The sequence below is a fragment of the Eleutherodactylus coqui genome, chromosome 6 (assembly GCF_035609145.1).
Source record: "Eleutherodactylus coqui strain aEleCoq1 chromosome 6, aEleCoq1.hap1, whole genome shotgun sequence".
NCBI lineage: Eukaryota > Metazoa > Chordata > Amphibia > Anura > Eleutherodactylidae > Eleutherodactylus > Eleutherodactylus coqui.
Window position 1 is genome coordinate 244684220 of NC_089842.1, and position 20503 is coordinate 244704722.

At 46.9% G+C, this 20503-nt stretch overlaps 1 protein-coding gene across 2 annotated transcripts; it reads left to right on the top strand.

Moving 5' to 3' along the window:
• The first annotated feature begins 631 nt into the window (after positions 1–631).
• On the top strand, positions 632–11521 carry LOC136633468 (jeltraxin-like). Of its 2 annotated transcripts, none has more exons than XM_066609230.1 (2): positions 632–688; positions 10554–11521. In XM_066609230.1, the coding sequence occupies exons 1-2, from the start codon at positions 634–636 to the stop codon at positions 11138–11140; spliced, it is 642 nt and encodes a 213-aa protein (XP_066465327.1). In that variant the 5' UTR covers positions 632–633; the 3' UTR covers positions 11141–11521. The 2 variants fall into 2 exon arrangements, 1 of the variants encoding a protein (XP_066465327.1); XR_010793273.1 differs by lacking the exon at positions 632–688 and adding an exon at positions 7486–7772 and having other exon boundaries at positions 10554–10690.
• Positions 11522–20503: the final 8982 nt, after the last annotated feature.

Below are 20503 nucleotides of genomic sequence, written 5' to 3' on the forward strand. Positions count from 1 at the left end.
ACCTTTGCAATGAAATCGCGGAGAGCCCGCCGGGTTGCCATGGCAACAGGATGTCATACAGGCGTCCTGTATTACCACTGCCTATGATCGCTAAAACAAGTGATAAGGCATTGCAGGACAGTCTTGCAATGCCTTATCATAGCGTCCATAGGTGTGATTGCTGCTATTAACCTTTCCTCAGATTTAACTCCTTGGATGCTTTTTAGCTCCGCTCTTTTAGGACAGAGCTGTGATCTGTGACTATAGTTTATCTACAGTTCCTGGTCTGAAGTAGTCTGAGACACACCTCCTGTCTCAACATTGGTTCAGGATGCCTCCACTGCAGCTTGAACCAATGATGAGGCAGTAGGTGTGGCCTCTTCCCTGTTACTGATGCAGAGACAGAAGGGGTATAGCTTAGTTAATAAGATCAGCCAGATGGCCAGCCTCCTTGATGATGTGGAGGACACAAAGGGAGGGCCATACCATGTGACTCCAACTGAAGACTCCAACACAGCAGGTATGTGTACGTATTTAATGTCCCTGCACAACCCCTTTAAGTTATATATAGTAATTTAATATTTTAAAAGCAAAAAAAATTGCATTGACTCACCAAACACAGATTTAACTTCAATATTTTTTTTTTCCAGAAAAATGAAACCCCTTCCCATCTTGTTTGTTCTTCTCTCTGGATGTTTTGCGCTGACAGGTCAGTCTATATGCTGTGATAGTCATTGTGTAACCCATAAAGTGCTTGGATAGGGGGTGCAGCCATAATACAGTACCCACAGCAGAGCCCCTCCAGTACAGCGCTGGTGATCCTGACGCTATATATCTCCACTTACATCATTCTAGATCCGTGTTATAACATTCCCAATTTACTCACAAATGACCATAAAGTCTAGAGGTGAAGACCTCTGCAGCTTCTCTATGATTCCCACCGCATTGACTACCAAAGCACTCCACCAGAGCTATGTAGTAGATAGCATTGGTGCTAGCATTCAGTCCTAAAGGGTAAGACTGTTTTACCCCCAAGGTCTTACAAGATTGAAGATCCTGAAGAGGATTTCCACCCAAAAATGTAAAAAAAAAATGTCAAATGTATAAATGAGAAGACCTTGTACCATATTGTCCTATTCTGTCCGGTCCAATTTGATCCATCCGTGTATTCTATACCTTGTAATGTCTGATTACTTAATAACAAGTCACAGAGAACTGAAGTCTAGTTATGCAGTGGTAATCAATAGAGATGAGCGAGCGTAATCGTCCGAGCTTGATGCTCGTCCGAGCATTAGGGTGTTTGAGATGCTCGTTACTCGAGGCGAGCACCACGCGGTACTCGAGTCAATTCCATTTCCTTCCCCGCATGTTTAGCGCCATTTTCTGGCCAATAGACATGCGGGGAAGGCATTACAACTTCCTCCTGTGACGTTCCAGCCCTATCCCACCCCCCTGCAGTGAGTGGCTGGTGAGATCAGGTGACCGCCGAGTATATAAGGCAGCCCACCCGCTGCTCGCCTCAGACACACGCTGGCAGAGATTAGGGAAGGTGCTGTTCCTGCAATAGGGAGAGTGTTAGGCTGTTAGCGTCTTCAAGAACCCCAACGGTCCTTCTTAGGGCCATATCTGACCGTGTGCATGACTGTTGTGGCTGCTGGTAGCAGTTTTGCACATTTTTTTTTTTGTATATCGGGCGTGCAGCCCCATTACAGCTATAGCGTTCTCAGGCTGCAGTCTGTACTACATAGTATAGGGGCACTATTGGCCAGGCAGGGACAGTGGGTAGTGTGGAATCCTGTCTACAAGAACCCCAACGGTCCTTCTTAGGGCTAGCTGTGACCGTGTGCATTTACCTCCGTGGCTGGTGGGAGTTGTAGTACCTCACTATTGCATATTGCACAGCTAGGCCTGCTTGCAGGCTTGTGTTAAGTTTTTTTTCTGGCTGCACTTTGCGTAACATAAGCGCTGTCTCCCTCCAACTGCGCGGCAATAATTCTAACATTTTTTACACCGCTCTGTGTCTGCTCTCTTCGTAATCCACCATGCTGAGGGGTAGGGGTAGGCCTAGAGGACGTGGACCCGGGCGAGGACGCGGAGTTCCAAGTGAGGGTGTGAGCATAGGCCCAGTTCCTGGTCCAGGTGAATCACAGCCGGCTGCTGCGGGATTAGGAGAGAGGCAAGTTTCTGGGGTCCCCAGCTTCATATCACAATTTTTGGGTCCACGTGGTAGACCTTTATTACAAACAGAGCAGTGTGAGAAGGTCCTGTCGTGGATGGCAGAAAGTGCATCCAGCAATGTATCGACCACCCAGTCTTCTACGCCGTCCACTGCTGCAACTCTGAATCCTCTGGCTGCTGCTCCTCCTTCCTCCCAGCCTCCTCACTCCATTACAATGACACATTCTGAGGAGCAGGCAGACTCCCAGGAACTGTTCTCGGGCCCCTGCCCTGATTAGGAAAAAATGGTTCCTCTCCCACCTGAGGAGTTTGTCGTGACCGATGCCCAACCTTTGGAAAGTTCCCCGGGGTCCGGGTGATGAGGCTGGGGACGTCCGGCCAACTACTAAAATATGTGGGTGTCCAAGCAGTTCTCTCCAGTTAGTTGTTGATCTAAGAACTGATTGTGTATTCAGGGATCTACAAGGACAATCAGTCTAACATGATTTTGTACTCAACATTATCCATTATAACAATAGTTCCACCTTTATCAGAGAGATTAATGACTACTTATCCTCTACAAGACTGACCTCTAGCAGTCTTGCAGCGATTGAATTATACCTACTGTATGTCATGGCGACTCTCTAGTTCCCGAGTTACAACCTTAGTAATAATATCACCCATCAAGGCTATTCTGATGAGCAGGCAGACTCCGCTGTCCTCGGCCCCATCCAGAAATGTCTCTCAGCGCAGCGTCCAGCTGCTTCCCACACAGACCATAGCGGGTCCTGGTCATGCTGTCTTGGCCTTGTAATGCCACCTCCTCTAAACCCTCCCCCTCCTCCTCCTCCAACAATGAAAACATTCTTGGCAAATGCTTTCACAGTGGTGCGTCTTGCGCCGGTCCAAGAATTTCACGTAAACCGGCACTATCGGAATGCACCCCCCTCTTAATCCTGGCCACAGTTCCGAAAACCAACTAAATACAACCGGGGTCGTACTCGATTATTCCTAGCTGAAGCATTCAGCTGACCGGTAGAGCAATAGCGGCTTCCATCTTGTTGGTACTGATAATAATTACATATTTTAATGTACAGCTGAGGTAGGAATAGAGACGACTATAGAACACCGCATCCCTGCAGGGCTGGGGACAGAGGAGCAGCAGGCACATATCCTTGGTGGAAGCAGGCCAGCTGAGATCCACATACCCCTGGACTGATTCTGGACTGATGAGGCCTTTACTTGTGATCATCTTTGGTAATTCCTGACAAAGATGAGTGGTATAGCCAGAAACTTGCATTGCTAACACTTTGAAATGGTGAACAGAAAACATATGAATGAAGCCTTTCCATATTTCTGATTGAGATGAGGAGGAGTGCAGACATTTAGTTCCTAGAATATCCTTTTCATTGCTATCAAAGGCCCCTCTTGTCTCAGAAAATACTAGCATTTCCACATAGCTGTTGTCGATCCACTTTGGTTCTGTGGCTTTAACTTTGTCCATTGGCTCTTATTCATATCTGAAGGTTTGATTTTGCCCATGGACGCAAAATTCAAGGTGGAGGCGCGGAACCGAGCCTGACCCTGGGCCCGCTAACGTGCTTCCCACACAGACCATAGCGGGTCCTGGTCATGGTGTCTTGGCCTTGTAAAACCACCTCCTCTAAACCCTCCACCTCCTCCAACAATGAAAACATTCTTGGCAAATGCTTTTGCAGTGGTCCAAGAATTTCACCAAAACCAGCACAATAGGAATGCCCCACACAGACCATAGCTGGTCCTGGTCATGGTGTCTTGGCCTTGTAATGCCACCGCTTGGGGTCACGGGATCAGCAATGCGCATCATGTATTTTCTCTCGTGTTACCACAGTTATCGAAGAAACTTGTTTGGGCCAAAGGAGAGGAGCGTAACTGCATTAATTTTACAGGGGTCTGCCTATACTTCAGCTGCAAAAATGTTACAGGGGTCTGCCAATACTGCTGCTACATAAATGTTTCTGGGGTCTGCGTATACTTCTGCAACTAAAATATTACTGGAGTCTGTCTATACTGTTACTACTGAAATGTACCAAATACTGGGCTCTGCCTATACTGCTGCTATGGAAATGTTACAGGGGTCTGTCTATACTGTAAGTACTGAAATGTATCTAATACTGGGCTCTGCCTATACTGCTGCTACGGAAATGTTACTGGGGTCTGTCTATACTGTTACGACTGAAATGTTACTAATACTGCCTGGGCTCTGCTTATACTGCTGCAACTGAAATGTTACTGGGGTCTGTCTATACTGTTACTATTGGTATTGTTACTAATACTGGGCTCTGCCTTTACTGCTGCTACTGAAATGTTACTGGGCTCTCCCTATACTGATGCAACTGAAATGTTACTGGGGTCTGTCTATACTGTTACTACTGAAATGTTACTAATACTGGGCTATGCCTATACTGCTGAAACGGAAATGTTACTGGGGTCTGTCTATACTGTTACTACTGAAATGTTACTAATACTGGGCTCTGCCTATACTGCTGCAACTGAAATGTTACTGGGGTCTGTCTATACTGTTACGACTGAAATGTTACTAACACATGGCCTCTGCCTATACTGCTGCAACTGAAATGTTACTGGGGTCTGTCTATACTGTTACTACTGAAATGTTACTAATACTGGGCTCTGCCTTTACTGCTGCTACTGAAATGTTACTGGGGTCTGTCTATACTGTTACTACTGAAATGTTACTAATACTGGGCTGTGCCTATACTGCTGCAACGGAAATGTTACTGGGGTCTGTCTATACTGTTACTACTGAAATGTTACTAATACTGGGCTATGCCTATACTGCTGCAACTGAAATGTTACTAGGGTCTGTCTATACTGTTACTACTGATATGTTACTAATACATGGCCTCTGCCTATACTTCTGCAATTGAAATGTTACTGGGGTCTGTCTATACTGTTACTACTGAAATGTTACAAATACTGCCTGGGTTTTCCCTTTACTGCTGCAACTGAAATGTTACTGGGGTCTGACTATACTGTTACTACTGAAATGTTACTAATACTGGGCTCTGCCTATACTGCTGCTACTGAAATGTTACTGGGCTCTGCCTATACTGCTGCAACTGAAATGTTACTGGGGTCTGTCTATACTGTTACTACTGAAATGCTACTGGACTCTGCCTATACTGCTGCAACTGAAATGTTAATGGGGTCTGCCTATACTGTTACTACTGAAATGTTACTAATACTGGGCTCTGCCTATACTGCTGCTACTGAAATGTTACAGGGCTCTGCCTATACTGCTGCTACGGAAATGTTACTGGGGTCTGTCAATACTGTTACTACAGAAATGTTACTGGGGTCTCTCTAGACTTCTGCAATATAACTGTTAGTGGGGTCAGCTTATACCTTTGCTACAGGAATATTTCAGGGGTCTGTGCATAGTATGGGTGCACTAAGTTTTCCCATCGCGGTGTTCTACGTATCTGGCCCTAAAAAAACCCCAGACTGACTAGGGCATGCAGTGTGGGCTGAAGCCCACCTGTATTTTATCTGACGTTAGCTCAGCTGTCCGGGGCACTGCAATGGGATTTATTTATGTTCCGTTGGTGGCTTCCTGGGACCCACCCATGCTGTGGGTCCACACAGACTTCCCAGAGCGGAGTTGTACCTGCCTGTGACTATGAAAAAAGGCCAGACTGACTAGGGCATGCAGTGTGGGCCAAAGCCCACCTGTACTTTATCTCACGTTAGCTCAGCTGTCCGGGGCACTGCAATGGGATTTATTTATGTTCCGTTGGTGGCTTCCTGGGACCCACCCATGCTGTGGGTCCACACAGATTTCCCAGAGCGGAGTTGTACCTGCCTGTGACTATAAATGAAAAAAACCCAGTCTGACTCGGGCTTGCAGTGTGGGCCAAAGCCCACCTGTATTTAATCTGATGTTAGCTCAGCTGTGCGGGGCACTGCAATGGTATTTATTTATGTACTGTCGGTGGGTTCCAGGGAGCTACCCATGCTGGTGGTGCACACAGACTTCCCATCGCGGTGTTTGACCTGTCTGGCACAAAGACACTGACTGACTTGGGTAGGGGGCAGAGTGCAGATGGCTTTCCCCTTGCGGTGTGGATTGAGATATCCAACACCTAGACAGATTGAATACTGTGTGGGCACATGGACTTCCCATAGCTATGCATCTCATGCCCACGTTTGCAGCTCCTGACGGAGGTGGCACAGGATTGGATTTCTCATTGCTTCTGTACAGCATTGTGGGCTATCGCCCCGCCCCTTTTAAAGAGGGTCGCTGCCTGGCCCTGCCAACCCTCTGCAGTGTGTGCCTCCGGTTCCTCCTCATCGCAGACGCACTTATAAATAGACATGAGGGTGGTGTGGCTATCAGGGCAGCTGAAGGCTGCGCAGGGACACTTTGGTGTGCGCTGTGGACACTGGGTCGTGCGGGGGGGTTGGGCAGCATGTAACCCAGGAGAAGAGGTAGCGGTGTGATCCGCAGGCAGTGATTGTGCTTTGTTGGAGGTAGTGTGGTGCTTAGCTAAGGTATGCATTGCTAATGAGGGCTTTTCAGAAGTAAAAATTGTTAGGGGGGGGCACTCTTGCCGCTATTGTGGCTTAATAGTGGGACCTGGGAACCTGAGATGCAGCCCTGCATGTTGCCCCTCGCCTGTCCTATCCGTTTCTGTGTCGTTTCCATCACTTTCTTGGGTTTTGAAGATTTGCACTAATAAAAACCTTAGCGAGCATCGGCGATATACAAAAATGCTCGGGTCGCCCATTGACTTCAATGGGGTTCGTTACTCGAAACGAACCCTCGAGCATCGCGGGAAGCTCGACTCGAGCAACGAGCACCCGAGCATTTTGGTGCTCGCTCATCTCTAGTAATCAACCATATGGAATCTGGTCTGTGGTCATCTTATAGTGCTAGAGAAATCTAATCCCCTTTATCAAGGGTTGATGTCTTTAAGACTTCATCTGATTCTAACATAGTACACTTTTTGGGAATCTTAGAGACACATTGTCTGTCCGAGAATTGGCTTGGCTTTTCTATATTATTCTGACCAGAATTTCCTGTCTTTAATTAATGGTGTGCGTGGAATGGACTTGTATTGTGAAATCCTAAATGTCAAAGGCACCAGATGTTGGACTTGTTTTTGCCAAACATGCTTTCACCCACGTAAAGCATTCTTTTCGCCTGAGATTGTTTTTTTCCCAGGAATGTATGTAGTTCTATATCCTGATCATGTAATTTGTGTAAACCTTCCCATTTCTATATGTTTTGTTACACCTACCCCCATTATAAAAGATGCTGAGGGGCGGCTCCAGGGCTCAGAGCTGATGTCCCTTTGATTCAGAGCAGCATGGTGTCTGCTTTCCTTCTAAAGGCTGTGGTCCTAGAGGGCTCTTGTTTTAACTCTACCTGATCTGATGACTTCTTTAACAGTTGGAGGCCCGCAGCGATTTGCTCAGCTTTGCTTTCTTCTTATACTGAATGCGGATGACCTTTCACTCTACCTGATATAAACTAACCCGGGTAAGGAGCCTTTGCCTCCTATCTCCTCTGCTGAGAGAAGGGTCTGGAGGTCAGTATACGGTGGAATGCAAAGCTGCAACTTGATCTCAGTCAGGTAGAGTTACTTTGTGTTAGTTTGTTTCATTGTTTTGTTTGTCTTTGTGCTGCTAACTACCCTGTTTCCCTGAAAATAAGACACAGCATGATTTTCCAGAATTGTTGAGGATGCAAAATGATTTTTCAGGCTTTTTGAGGATGCTTGAAATATAAGCCCTACTCCCAAATTAAGTCCTGCTAACAGTTAATTAAAAAAGTTAATTTAAATAGTGTCCAGGCAGCTATACATGTAAAAAAGGTAAACCTTTTTGAAACTAAAATTAATATAAGACACTGTCTTATTTTCGGGGAAACACGGTACTATAATCTCTAAAACCCTCTATCTCTTTTCCTGTTTTCAATTTAAATGTTACTATCTGTTATCTGCTGTCTGCTTTTCCACTGTCTGTCTATGTACTGTATGTCTATAAGTTAGACTCTGGTTCTCTGGAGTCTGCACACGCAGCAGGGGGGCAGAGGGGAGAGAGAGAGATGGGCGGAGTTTTCTACTTGTTACAAAGTAAACTATTGCATAGGGCGAGTAGATTATCAGATCTTTATAAGAATCCTGAAGGGTTCTATAACAGTATACTCCATATGAGGGAACGGTATGATGTGACATGGAGTGGTTTGGAATTATTGTGTTTTATAGCTGTGGGATCTCGTATAATGTTTAGGGTTAATGTATGTACAGAGGGATGATTCTAGGGGGGGGGGGGGGGGGGGGCAGCCTCTCCTCTAATCTCATGCATGTGTCACTTTGGTGATTAGCGGGGCAGGAGAGAATGCAAAGGCTGTCTTGAAGAAAGCATGTTCAGATGAAGACCATTAGTATGGATCTGTTCCTAGATCTGTTTTAGTTGGATGATATACGGTGATTATACAATGTGTTACCTTTTATCGTTGTGTCTGTGTTCTCTAACTATTCTAAAAGGAATCTTACTTGTGAGCCGATTGATGATAAGAATGAATACATAAAAGTATTAGAAAATTTCCAATTTTTTTTTTTTTAAAGATTACGGAAGGTGGAGACAAAAAGGCAAAAATAAAATTGAAAAGCACTGGTCCTGAAAGGGTTAAAGGGGTTGTCTCGCGAAATCAAGTGGGGTTATACACTTCTGTATGGCCATATTAATGCACTTTGTAATATACATCGTGCATTAAATATGAGCCATACAGAAGTTATCAGGAGACTGGCATCGGCACATGTGACGGGGGCGGGGCTACACGATGACGCGTACAAGGGGGCGGAGCCAAATCACCGCTGCTTCCGAGCCGAAGGGAGAAGACCCATCTGCGCAAGCGCGTCTAAAAAAGCAAGAAGACACCGAAATTAGACGGAGCCATGGAGACGGGGATGCCAGCAACGGAGCAGGTAAGTGAATAACTTCTGTATGGCTCATAATTAATGCACGATGTACATTACAAAGTGCATTAATATGGCCATACAGAAGTGTATACCCCCACTTGCTTTCACGAGACAACCCCTTTAAGTTTCAACTCAATGGTACTGTCCAGAATCCCTGATGATCCAGTGTTCAATATCTGGTCCTTGGTGAACTGGTGTTTTCTCTTCACATCATGATTGCCCCTTGAGAACTTAGTGCCTTCTCAATATGCAAGGCCTACTATAGAGTCCTGTCCTTGGTCACCCACAAAACCCGATGTCCAATACTCTATTGACCCATGGATTTAATATTCCATTTCTAGTTGGCCTGTTAGTTGGTGTGGTCCACTGTTTTTTATGTAAAATGTCTTGTGGTCCTCAAGCTTATGATGGCGATCTGTGGATAAAGTGGTTGTCCATGGAGGCGAAAACATTACCCGGATTTACCATGTCAGAACCTCCACTTCTGGCCTGGTTACAACACCGAGTCACTTGATATGTACCCTCTTTTTGTCCGTCATGTCAATGGAGGAAGAAGGCTGTTCAACTCAATTTAATAACTAAGCCAGCTCCCTTCTGTTTCTGCATTGGCTGTTACAGAGAAACGGGCTGGCTTAGTTTTTAAGATGAGTCAAACAGCCAGCCCCGTCCAATGAAGTTACAGGCACAGCGAGGGTCCATAACATGTGGCTTGTGTTAGAACCAGACTGGAAGTGAAGGTTCCAACACTGCAGGTTCGTGTAACGATTCACTTTTCTTAGCACCCCCTTTAAAGGTGTTGTACCACAATGACAAGTTATTCCCCATCCACAGGATAAGGGATCGCGTGTTGATCGGTGGGGGGCACAGCAGAGATCCCAGTCAATCTAGAGAATGGAGGCCCCATGTCCTACTTTGTCTATCTCTGGTGGATGCTTCTACCCGCTGGAGTGCTGTCACTGTGACTGGATCGCTGACCGAGCATGCATGATTGGCGCTCCATTTATTTCAATGGGGCTGATGGAAATAGCTGATCTGGTGCCGCTCGGCTATGTCCACACTCCCATTGAAAGTGAAAAGAGTGCTAGTTCCCACATTTAGTCTACTCCTCACCGTAGGGGGTGCAGTAACCCCTCAGTGAGGAGGACGGGGGACATGGGATCCCTGTCCTCAAGATTGGCGAGGGTCTCAGTGGTGAAACCTCCACTGATCAGCAAGTTATCCCATACCCTATGAATAGGGAATAACTTGTAATTGTGGTACAAACACTTTAATTGTGCAGAAGAGAATCCTGGTGGCCTAGTGGGTTAATATATACAATCATCGATGGTAGGATTTAATATAAATCTAGATGTGATGGTGATGATATAATGATTGTTATTGATTAGTTATTATTATTATTACTGCAACTTTATTTTCTCTCCTTTGGTCTAGGCCAAAATATCCTTCTTTTCCCTAAGCAATCAGTTACTGACTATGTGATTCTGAGGCCAACTGTGAAACAAGCTTTAAAACAACTTACCGTATGTCTGCGCTCCTATACCGACCTCCACCGAGGACATTCTCTTTTTTCCTTGGCCACGCCTGAAAAAAACAACGCTTTCCTTATTTATCTACAGTCTCCAAAATTTTGCCATGTTTATATAAATCAAGAAAAATTTGTTTTTGAGGTGGATCCCGAGGTTCTAGACTGGAAACAGACTTGTGTTGCTTGGGACTCCGAGACCGGACTGCTCCAACTGTGGGTCGATAGCAAGCGTTACCCTAGAAGAGTTACTACAAGCAGATCCCCCATAGGACCTCAGATGAGCGTCATCCTTGGGCAGGAACAGGACAGTTTTGGTGGGAAGTTTGATGCAGGCCAATCTTTTGTTGGTGAAATGTCCGATGTCAATATGTGGGATCACGTTCTCTCCACCAAGACCATTTCTAATAGTTATCTTTATGAATCTGGAAATATCTTTAGCTGGACAAATGGAACTAAGGAGATCAGAGGGGGCGTCATGGCTTTGAAAAATTAATTCAATGCTATATGTTTAACTAATCTTCTGTCATTGTATGCAATATGCTAATTACTATATCTGAAGTATATGCATATATTACTAGATGTATGTGGTGGGCCCTCCACTGATATCATGTGTATACTTCATCTGGGATTCTTCTACATCAGTGTTGTCCAGCTCCGGTCATCAGGGATCCCAACAGGTCATGTTTTCAGGATATCCTATAGTAAGAACCCCTGTGGTAATGTGTGAGCACTGACAATAATGACATCACCTGTGCAACACTGAGGAAATCCAGAAAACATGACCTGCCGGGGCCCCTGAGGACTGGAGTTGGGCAGCACTGGTCTATATACTCATGTTCACAAATTAATAAACGATTGCTTTGCTACAGCAGAACCTTTCTCTATATCGTCCTGAAATAAAACCCCTGTAAGAACTCTCTAGGCGTCATACACAAGACTCAGCCAATCCATGGGAGCTCCCACCAGGGGGCGACCTGAGACTGCTGCTTCTGCAGGACCTCAGAGGGGCAGCACTAGGGTTGCTACCCCGCTAGTATTTATCTTTACTAGCCATATTAATGGGCAATAAAAAATAATTGCCATCTGTAAACCGGCCGGGCAGCAATCCCACAAACCATTCACTCACTTGCTCACAGTTTTGGTCCAGCAGGGACGGCTGCTGCTAGGGGACACTATTACTATTAGGGACATTATGGGGGACACTATTACTATTAGGGGCATGATGGGGGACACTATTACTGCTGGGGCCACTAACTGAGGCATCATTATTACTGGGGTCACTGTGGGGGTCACTATTACTATTAGGGACACTATGGGGAAACAATTACTACTGGTGCTTCTATGAGGGACACTATTACTATTGAGGACACTATTACTACTGGAGTCACTGTGGTGGATCAGTATTACTAATGGGGCCACTAAAGAGGGCACTATTACAACTGGGAACAACATAGGGGTCATTATTACTATGGGGCCACTGTGGGGGGTCACTATTATAACTGGTACCACTAACGGGGGCAATATTACTACTGGGGCCACTATAGTATGTGGGCCACTGTTATAACTGGAACCACTAAAAAGGTCAATACCACTATTGGGGCCATCAATGGGGTCACTATTACTATTAGGGCTACTAAAGGGTCACTTCAGAACAGTTTCAATGGTTAAAATCGGGTGTTGGGTATTTCATATATTGGCACTTTCAATGCCTGTCAAGTGTCTTTCACACTTTGCCCCAGGAAGCTTAAAGGCTGGGGGCACTCCTAAGCCAATCCCCACTCTTTACCTTTTCATAGCATTGGAGCTTTTACAACCTGGTGTTGGGGTTTAAAACAGTGAATGTTATGCTAGTGGGGTTCTACAAGAAGGATGTGCCAATGGCGGTCATATCCTTGTCCGTGGTTGGACAGGCACCAATATGCAAGATCCCAATAACGTAACCCTTTGGCATCCCCTGATGTAAATACACAGCGCTGTGAGTCAGTACTTAGCCACCAGTGCCGTATATCTCCAGTGCTGTGACCATGGGGGCACAGTGGTTTGGCCTGTGTGATCACATGACAAGGACACCTGTGATTGACCCTTACAATCAATAGTGATCAAGGCATCAAAAAGGAGTCTCATGTTATTCCTTCATCTTTAACGGACCATCATGAACCAAACAAAGATCCCCAGGACTTTCCTAAAATAATCCTTGTTAGGCCATACCTGAGGTATCCCCAAACAGTTGCTTGTATATTGTACATTCAAGCAGGTGTAACTTGAATGTCTTGGACCCCAATCCAAAAGCTTTAGCAGGGCCCCACCCAACATGTGCCATTTATAATAATATAGCAGTAGGCCGTTTGGGCCCCCTCAGACACCAGGGCCGGAAGGGATGACTAGCTCTGCACCCCCTATTGTTAAAATACATAGACATTCCAGTGCATTCTGAAGAAAAATAAAGTTGAAGAATAAAACCTTCGCTGTAGAACGATAAAAAACAAAACCATAATAAAATGTAATAAAATGTCGAGAACACCTAAGACAAAAATAAAGAATAACAATGATTACTTTTTAGAAAAAAACAGTTTTTATGACAGAAATGTCCCAAAAATACATATATATTCCCTAAAAGGGGTTGTTGCGCTTTAAGCTATCGATGTGCTGTCCTTACAATTGGTTATCAAGAGCAGATTTCAGGGGTACCCAGGTGACCAGCTGCCCCCCCCCCCCCCCCCTGGAAGCTGACAGCTCTGTACATTGTCTAGTGGCCCAGATTGGTACTGCAGGCTATGTCCCAATCAGTGCCACTGTGCAATGTATGGAGCTGTCTGCTTCCAGCAGCATGACAGCGCAGGAGGTGGACCACTGCTGATCTGCTTCCGATGACCTATCACCTATCACCAATAGCTAGAAGTGGGACATCCCCTTAAATTGTAACAACCTATTAAATTTAAAACATAATTTAATGTTTTTAGAGAACTATAGAAAAAAATAAATAATGACCAAATAGACCAAATAGAATTTTTTGCACACTGCTTAAAAAAGTTTAAAGTTTTTTTTGCCAGGGCTTCCACATGGAATTACATGTAGAAAGCTTATCAGTGAGACAGGCAACCCCTTGTTATGGGAGCCATCTGCTTATATCAGTAGTCACCCACTACCAACACCAATAAGCTGGCCTCACGCCCCTTTAATTAGGAGACTGAGTGACAATCCTTTCAGCAGTAGGCTTTAATAATAACCATTTTTTTTGTCTCTGCATAAATGGGATTTTTTTGATCTATATCAAGCAAAGTTCCCAATTTTGATGTAAAGCCTGAATTGGGAGCTGACATCTGTATCCTACTGGATGGGAGCATCTATAGGAAGATAGATCCAGATACTGGCTGCACTAATGAAAATATGCGTAGATCTACCAGGATGTCCAACAAAAGTGGTCATAATCTCAATATGGTATAGATGGTAGCAGATACTTACCTTGTGGGTAACCTGTGTACCAACTGTACTGAGTCACCATCCATGGTCTTTGTGAAGGCTTACACATGGGACTCATGTAGGAGAAAATGACTATTTGACCTAAAAAACAGTTGCTTATCCTCCTGCTCTCTGGTGTATTTAGGCCAATTCTCCTTATATGGGGGTCATACAATAAATATATGGTTATCATCTAGAATTTATGAAATATATGGCGCAAATTTAGCCACTTCCCTTTGGAGAGGCTGATGGTTTAGGGTGTTGGATACCTAGATATCTCACCACTAAGTATCATCTGGAGAGCCTGGATTATCACCCCTAGCGACATCTCCAGTCCCTTTCTTGGCTGGGAGTGATGTGACAGTATTATGTAGAGTGAGGATCTTGTACTTCTACTATAGATCTACATCCCTGAGTTATTCTCTAGGACTCAATACGCGCACTTTACCTGCTGGTCTAAAAACAGTATTTAATCTGGCGGCTCTAGAGCGGGGTCGATATTACTTGTCTGTGTTTAGGTAGTGGGTTCCTCTTAATGCAAAACCCAATGACGGAGCTGACTCGCAGTGTTGCCACGCTCTGTCAGAAAGTCAGCGAGCTACAGAGCCCACGATCAATACCTCAGCCGTTACTGTCTGAGCACCGCTTACCACCAGGACCGCATCAGCTGGCCAGAGGTTATCCACGCCCCTCGTGGCCATTTTGTGTGCATTGCCACCAAAACGGACATGATTATCAAACATGCTACCCAATAAAACGGGCAACCCCTGGGCAGAAGGATCACACCCCAGGAGGAGAGACATTAGGTCCACGCGCTGATAAAGGCATTAATAAATACGTAGGCCCCCGTCCAGAAGTCATGCTATATGTGGAGGGTATGCCCCTGCCTGCGCTTATTGATACCGGGTCACAAGTCACCACTATCCGCCAGAGTGACTTTGAGAAGTATTGGTCCCCTGCTGATCTGCAGGGTCATGTGGGAAGAGCCCGCGTGAAGGACGTCAGACCGGGTTTAGTCCCGCCCGTCTGAATTTGTTCTATGGTGCCAGACACGGCCAGGCCTACATGGCCGTGCCTATGAGGCTGTAGTAAAGCCCATCCCTATAGATGGTCACCCCTATTTACTGGCTGCCCGGAGCCTGGTTACAGTGACCAATGGGAAGGTGCTGGTCCGCCTCATAATTATTGGAAGTGTCTCAGCACAACTGAAGAAATATACTGCTTGGGCGCAAGTGTCCCTGCTGGAATCCACTGATGTGTTTGAGAGCGAGAATGGTGTGTTGCAGGGGGCTCAGTCTGTACAGGCAGGTTCCCCTCAGTCTCCCTCCTGGCTCTCTGAGCTACATATTGGGGATAATCAGACACCCAATGATCAGATACAGGGAATCAAGGATGTGGCTATGGAGAAGCGAGACGCCTTTAGCCAACATAAGCTTGACTTTGGTCAGGCCAAGGACCTCTGCCACTCTATCCCCACCAATGGCCACATGACGATCAAAGAAAGATATAGACCCATTCCACCTTTCTCCTATCAAGAAGTTAAGAATATGATACAGGAGATGAAGGATAATCATATTATCAGAGAAAGCCACAGTCCCTGGGCCGCTTCCGTAGTATTTGTCTAAGTGGATTATAGAAAGCTGAACAGCGTAACACACTAAGATGCCTATCTTCTCCCTCGTATTGAGGAATTTCTGATGGCCTTGGGCTCTGCCACCTATTTTTCCACTCTGGATCTGACCAGTGGATTTTGGCAGGTGCCCATGAGTGAGGCAGACAGAGAGAAAACCACCTTCACCACACCAATGGGGCTGTTTGAATTCAATTGCATGCCATTTGGCCTCTGCAACACCCCAGGCACTTTCCAAAGGCTCATGGAGAGATGCTTAGCCCACAAAAACGTTGAATCAGTACTATTATATCTTGGGTGCTGCTCTGGTGAAGTCCTGTAGGCGAGCATGAGAGGTTCGTATTACAGGGGTGTTTAGTCTGAGGGTGTTAGCCGATCGGAGTGAGCGGGCTGGGTGGTGTACTGACAGTATGGAGGCGATGTATGGTGGTGCAGCGCCATGCAGAGCTTTGTGAGTGAGGTAGAGGAGTTTACATTTAGTTCTGCAGTGGATGGGCAGCCAATGCAGCGACTGGCATAATGCAGAGGCGTCTGAGTAGCGACTGGATAGAAAAATGAGGATTGGAGCGGAGCGAGTCTGATGCGGGGGAGGCCGATGAGTAGCGAGTTGCAGTAGTCAAGCCGGGAGTGGATGAGGGCGACCACATGTGTCTTTAGCGTGTTCGTGGTTAGGAACGGACGTATTTTAGCAATATTTCTGAGATGCATGTGGCATGTTTGGGCCAGAGATTGGATATGGGGGGCAAAGGAGAGGTCAGAGTCCAGTGTGACCCCAAGGCATCGGGCATGCCGTCTGGGAGTTATGATGGTGCCCGACACTAGAATGGAGATGTGGAGGGGAGGTCGATTGGAAGGTGGAAAGAGAAGGAGGTCAATTTTAGGCAGGTTTAGTTTGAGAAAAAGGGAGGACATAGTTTTAGAGACAGCGGACAGACAGTCGGTGATATTTTGGAGGAATGGTCCAGAGATCTCACGAGAGGAGGTGTATAGTTGGGTGTCGTCAGCATAGAGATGGTATTGGAGGCCGAATCTGTGGATGGTTTGTCCAATTGGGGCAGTATAGATAGAGAAGGGCACCATGGACCGAGCCCTGGGGAACCCCAACAGCGAGAGGAAGTGGAGCAGAGATAGAACCAGCAAAGGAAACACTGAAAGAGCAGTCAGAGAGGTAGGAGGAGAACCAGGTGAGCGCAGTATCCTATATACCAATAGAGTGGAGCATAGTGAGAAGGAGGTTATGGTTGACAGTGTCAAATGCAGCAGACAGGTCAAGGAGGATTAGTAGGGAGTAATCACCTCTCAACTTTGCAGTCATCAGGTCATTTGTTACTTTTGTAAGGGCAGTTTCGGTCGAGTGTAAAGAGCGGAAACCAGACTGGAGGGAGTCGAGGAGAGAGTTGTCAGAGAGAAAGCAGGTAAGGTGGGAGTAGACCAGGCGTTCCAGTAATTTGGAGATGAAGGGGAGGTTTGAGACGGGTCGGTAGTTGGCAGCATCAGTCGGGTCCAGGGTTGGCTTTTTAAGCAGAGGGGATATAATGGAGTGTTTGAATGAGGAGGGAAAAGTGCCAGAGGTTAGGGAGAGGTTGCAGATTGTAGTGAGGTGAGTAATGAGAGCTGGGGAAAGGGAGCGGAGGAGGGGAGAGGGGAGAGGGTCGCTAGCGCAGGTGGTGGGGCGGGCAACGGAAAGGAGTCTGGAGACTTCTTCCTCTGTCACTGGTTCTAATGTAGATAGTGAGTAGGTGCTGGGTGCAGTGCTGATGAAACTGGGATCGGGGCTAACCATGCAGCTTTCAGAGATTTCTTTTTGAATGTTGTCAATTTTTTCTTTGAAATAGGCAGCTAGTTCTCCAGCAGTCAGGTCTGTCGCAGGGGCCTGTTCCTTGGGGCTGAGGAGGGAGTGAAAGGTCTCAAAGAGTTGTTTGGGGTTGTGGGATAGTGAGGGGACAAGGGAGGTGAAATAAACTTGTTTTCAGCAAGAGAAACGACGTAATCTTGTAGATCTGATACCTTTTAATGGCTAACAAAAATACATGATGTAATAATAGCGAGCTTGCGAACCAACGCAGGGTTCTTCTGGCTAACACGGTACCAGATCTTTGTTTTCATTATAAACTTGTTTGGCATGGTGAAGGGCTCGGTTATAAGTTTTAAGCATGAATTTGAAGTGGAGGAAGTCTGCCGGCAGCTTTCACTTTCTCCACAGCCGCTCGGCGCACCTAGAGCACCGCCGGATGAAGTGCATTTGGGACGTGAGCCAAGGTTGCCGTGGTCTGCGTTTGACAGCTCGAGTCACGGGTGGTGCCGCTTCATCCAGGGCACGGCTGAGGGTGGTGTGGTAGTGTTCGGCTGCCAGGTTAGGGCAGTGGAGGAGAGAGATAGGCGATAGGAAGGACTGAATAGTTGCGGCAAACTGTTTAGTGCGGACAGACTGGAGGTTCCTAGAGGTGCGATAGATAGGAGGGTCAGGGGAGATGCTAGGGTGCCTGATGGAGAAAGAGAGAAGGTTGTGATCTGAGAGTAGAAGTGGGGAGTTAGTAAAGTGAGAAGCAGAGCAGAGACGGAGGAAAACTAACTCAAGAGTGTTACCATCTCTGTGAGTGGGGGAGTCAGAGATTAGTGATAAGTAGAGATGAGCGAGCACACTCATCCGAGATTGATGCTCGTTCGAGCATTAGGGTACTCGAGATGCTCGTTACTGGAGTCGAACACCACGCGGTACTCGAGTCAATTCCATTTCCTTCCCCGCATGTTTAGCGCCATTTTCTAGCCAATAGACATGCAGGGAAGGCATTACCACTTGCTCCTGTGATGTGCCAGCCCTACCCCACCCCCCAGTAGTGAGTGGCTGCTGAGATCAGGTGACCGCCGAGTACTTATAAAGTGGGCCCGCCGGCGGCTCGCCTCAGACACATGCTGACAGAGATTAGGGAAAGTGCTGCTGCTCATTCAGGGATAGTGTTAGCGTAGGTCCTGTCTTCAAGAACCCCAACGGTCCTTCTTAGGGCTACATCTGACCATGTGCATTACTGTTGTAGTTGGCTGGGAGCAGTAGTGCACAATTTATTTTTTTTCCATCTCGGGCTGTGCAGGCCCTTTCATCTATAGCATTCGCAATCTGCAGTGTTTTATACAGAGTTTAGGGAAAGAGCTGCTGCTGATATAGGGAAAGTGGTAGTGTAGGATCCTGTCTTCAAGAACCCCAACGGTCCTTCTTAGGGCTACATCTGACCGTGTGCATTATAGTTCTGGCTGGCTGGGAGCAGTAGTGCATCAATTTTTGTATTACGCATCTAGGCCTGTTCCCAGCCTGTCAGTAATAGTGTTCTCAGCCTGCAGTGCCGTACAACCAGCTCTCACCGTGAAACTGCTCTCTAATATCTCCTAGCCTACTGCGAACTACCTCATTTATACCGTTCTGTGTCTGCAGTGCATTAGACAGAGGTCTCATCGCTAAACAGTACTGTAATATTACCGGGGCCACTGCAAAGTATTTCAGCTCTGCCGCTGTGCAGAGCGTCTCACAATACCCTTTCCTTGGTGGGGTTGAGATCGCCGCAGTTACCAGCACTATCCACTGGCTTTAGAGTCTTCTCCCACTCCATACAGCCTCTATTATCTACAAGTCTCTGCGAGCAGTAAATTACCCCTCGGTATCAGCACAAGACACAAGTCACAGCATAGAGCCTCCGCTATCTACAAGTCTCTGTGTGCGACGAATTAAGCCACAGTTGTCAGTGCGGTACAGTGGGGTAATTTATTTGGGCCTTGCTCTATTCTTAATCTGCCATGATGAGGAGTAGGGGTAAGGGTCGAGGACGTAGACGTGGATGTGGACGCACATGTCCAAGTGAGGGTGTGGGCACAGGCCGAGTTCCTGGTCGTTGTGAATCACAGCCGACTGCTGCGGGATTAGGAGAGGGGCAAGTTTCTGGGGTCCCCAGCTTCATATCATAATTTACGGGTCTGCGTGGTAGACCTTTATTACAAACAGAGCGGTGTGAGCAGGTCCTGTCGTGGATGGCAGAAAATGCGTCCAGCAATGTATCGATCACCCAGTCTTCTACGCCGTTCACTACTCCCGGCCTAAGGACTGCAACTCTGAATCCTCTGGCTGCTCCTCCTTCCTCCCAGCCTCCTCACTCCATGAAAATGACATATTCTGAGCAGGCAGACTCCCAGGAACTGTTCTCGGGTCCCTGCCATGAGTGGGAAAAAATGGTTCCTCTCTCACCTGAGGAGTTTGTTGTGACCGATGCCCAACCTTTGGAAAGTTCCCGGAGTCCGGGTGATGAGGCTGGGGACTTCCAGCAACTGTCTCAAGAGATTTTCGTGCGTGAGGAGGATGATGATGATGAGTCACAGCTGTCTGTCAGTGAGGTAGTAGTAAGGGAAGTAAGTCCGAGGGAGGAGCGCACAGAGCATTCGGAGGAAAAGCTGCTGGACGATGAGGTGACTGACCCCACCTGGCTTGCTAAGCCTACTGAGGACAGGGCTTCAGAGGGGGAGTCAAGTGCAGCAGCAGGACAGGTTGGAAGAGGCAGTGGAGTGGCTAGGGGTAGAGGCAGGGCCAGAACGAAGAATCCCCCAACTGTTTCCCAAAGCACCCCCTCGTGGCAAGCCTCCGTGCAGAGGCCGAGGTGCTCAAAGGTGTGGATGTTTTTCAGTGAGAGCACGGACGACCGACGAACAGTGGTGTGCAACCTGTGTCACACCAAGATCAGCTGGGGAGCCACCACCACCAGCCTCACCACCACCAGCATGCGCAGA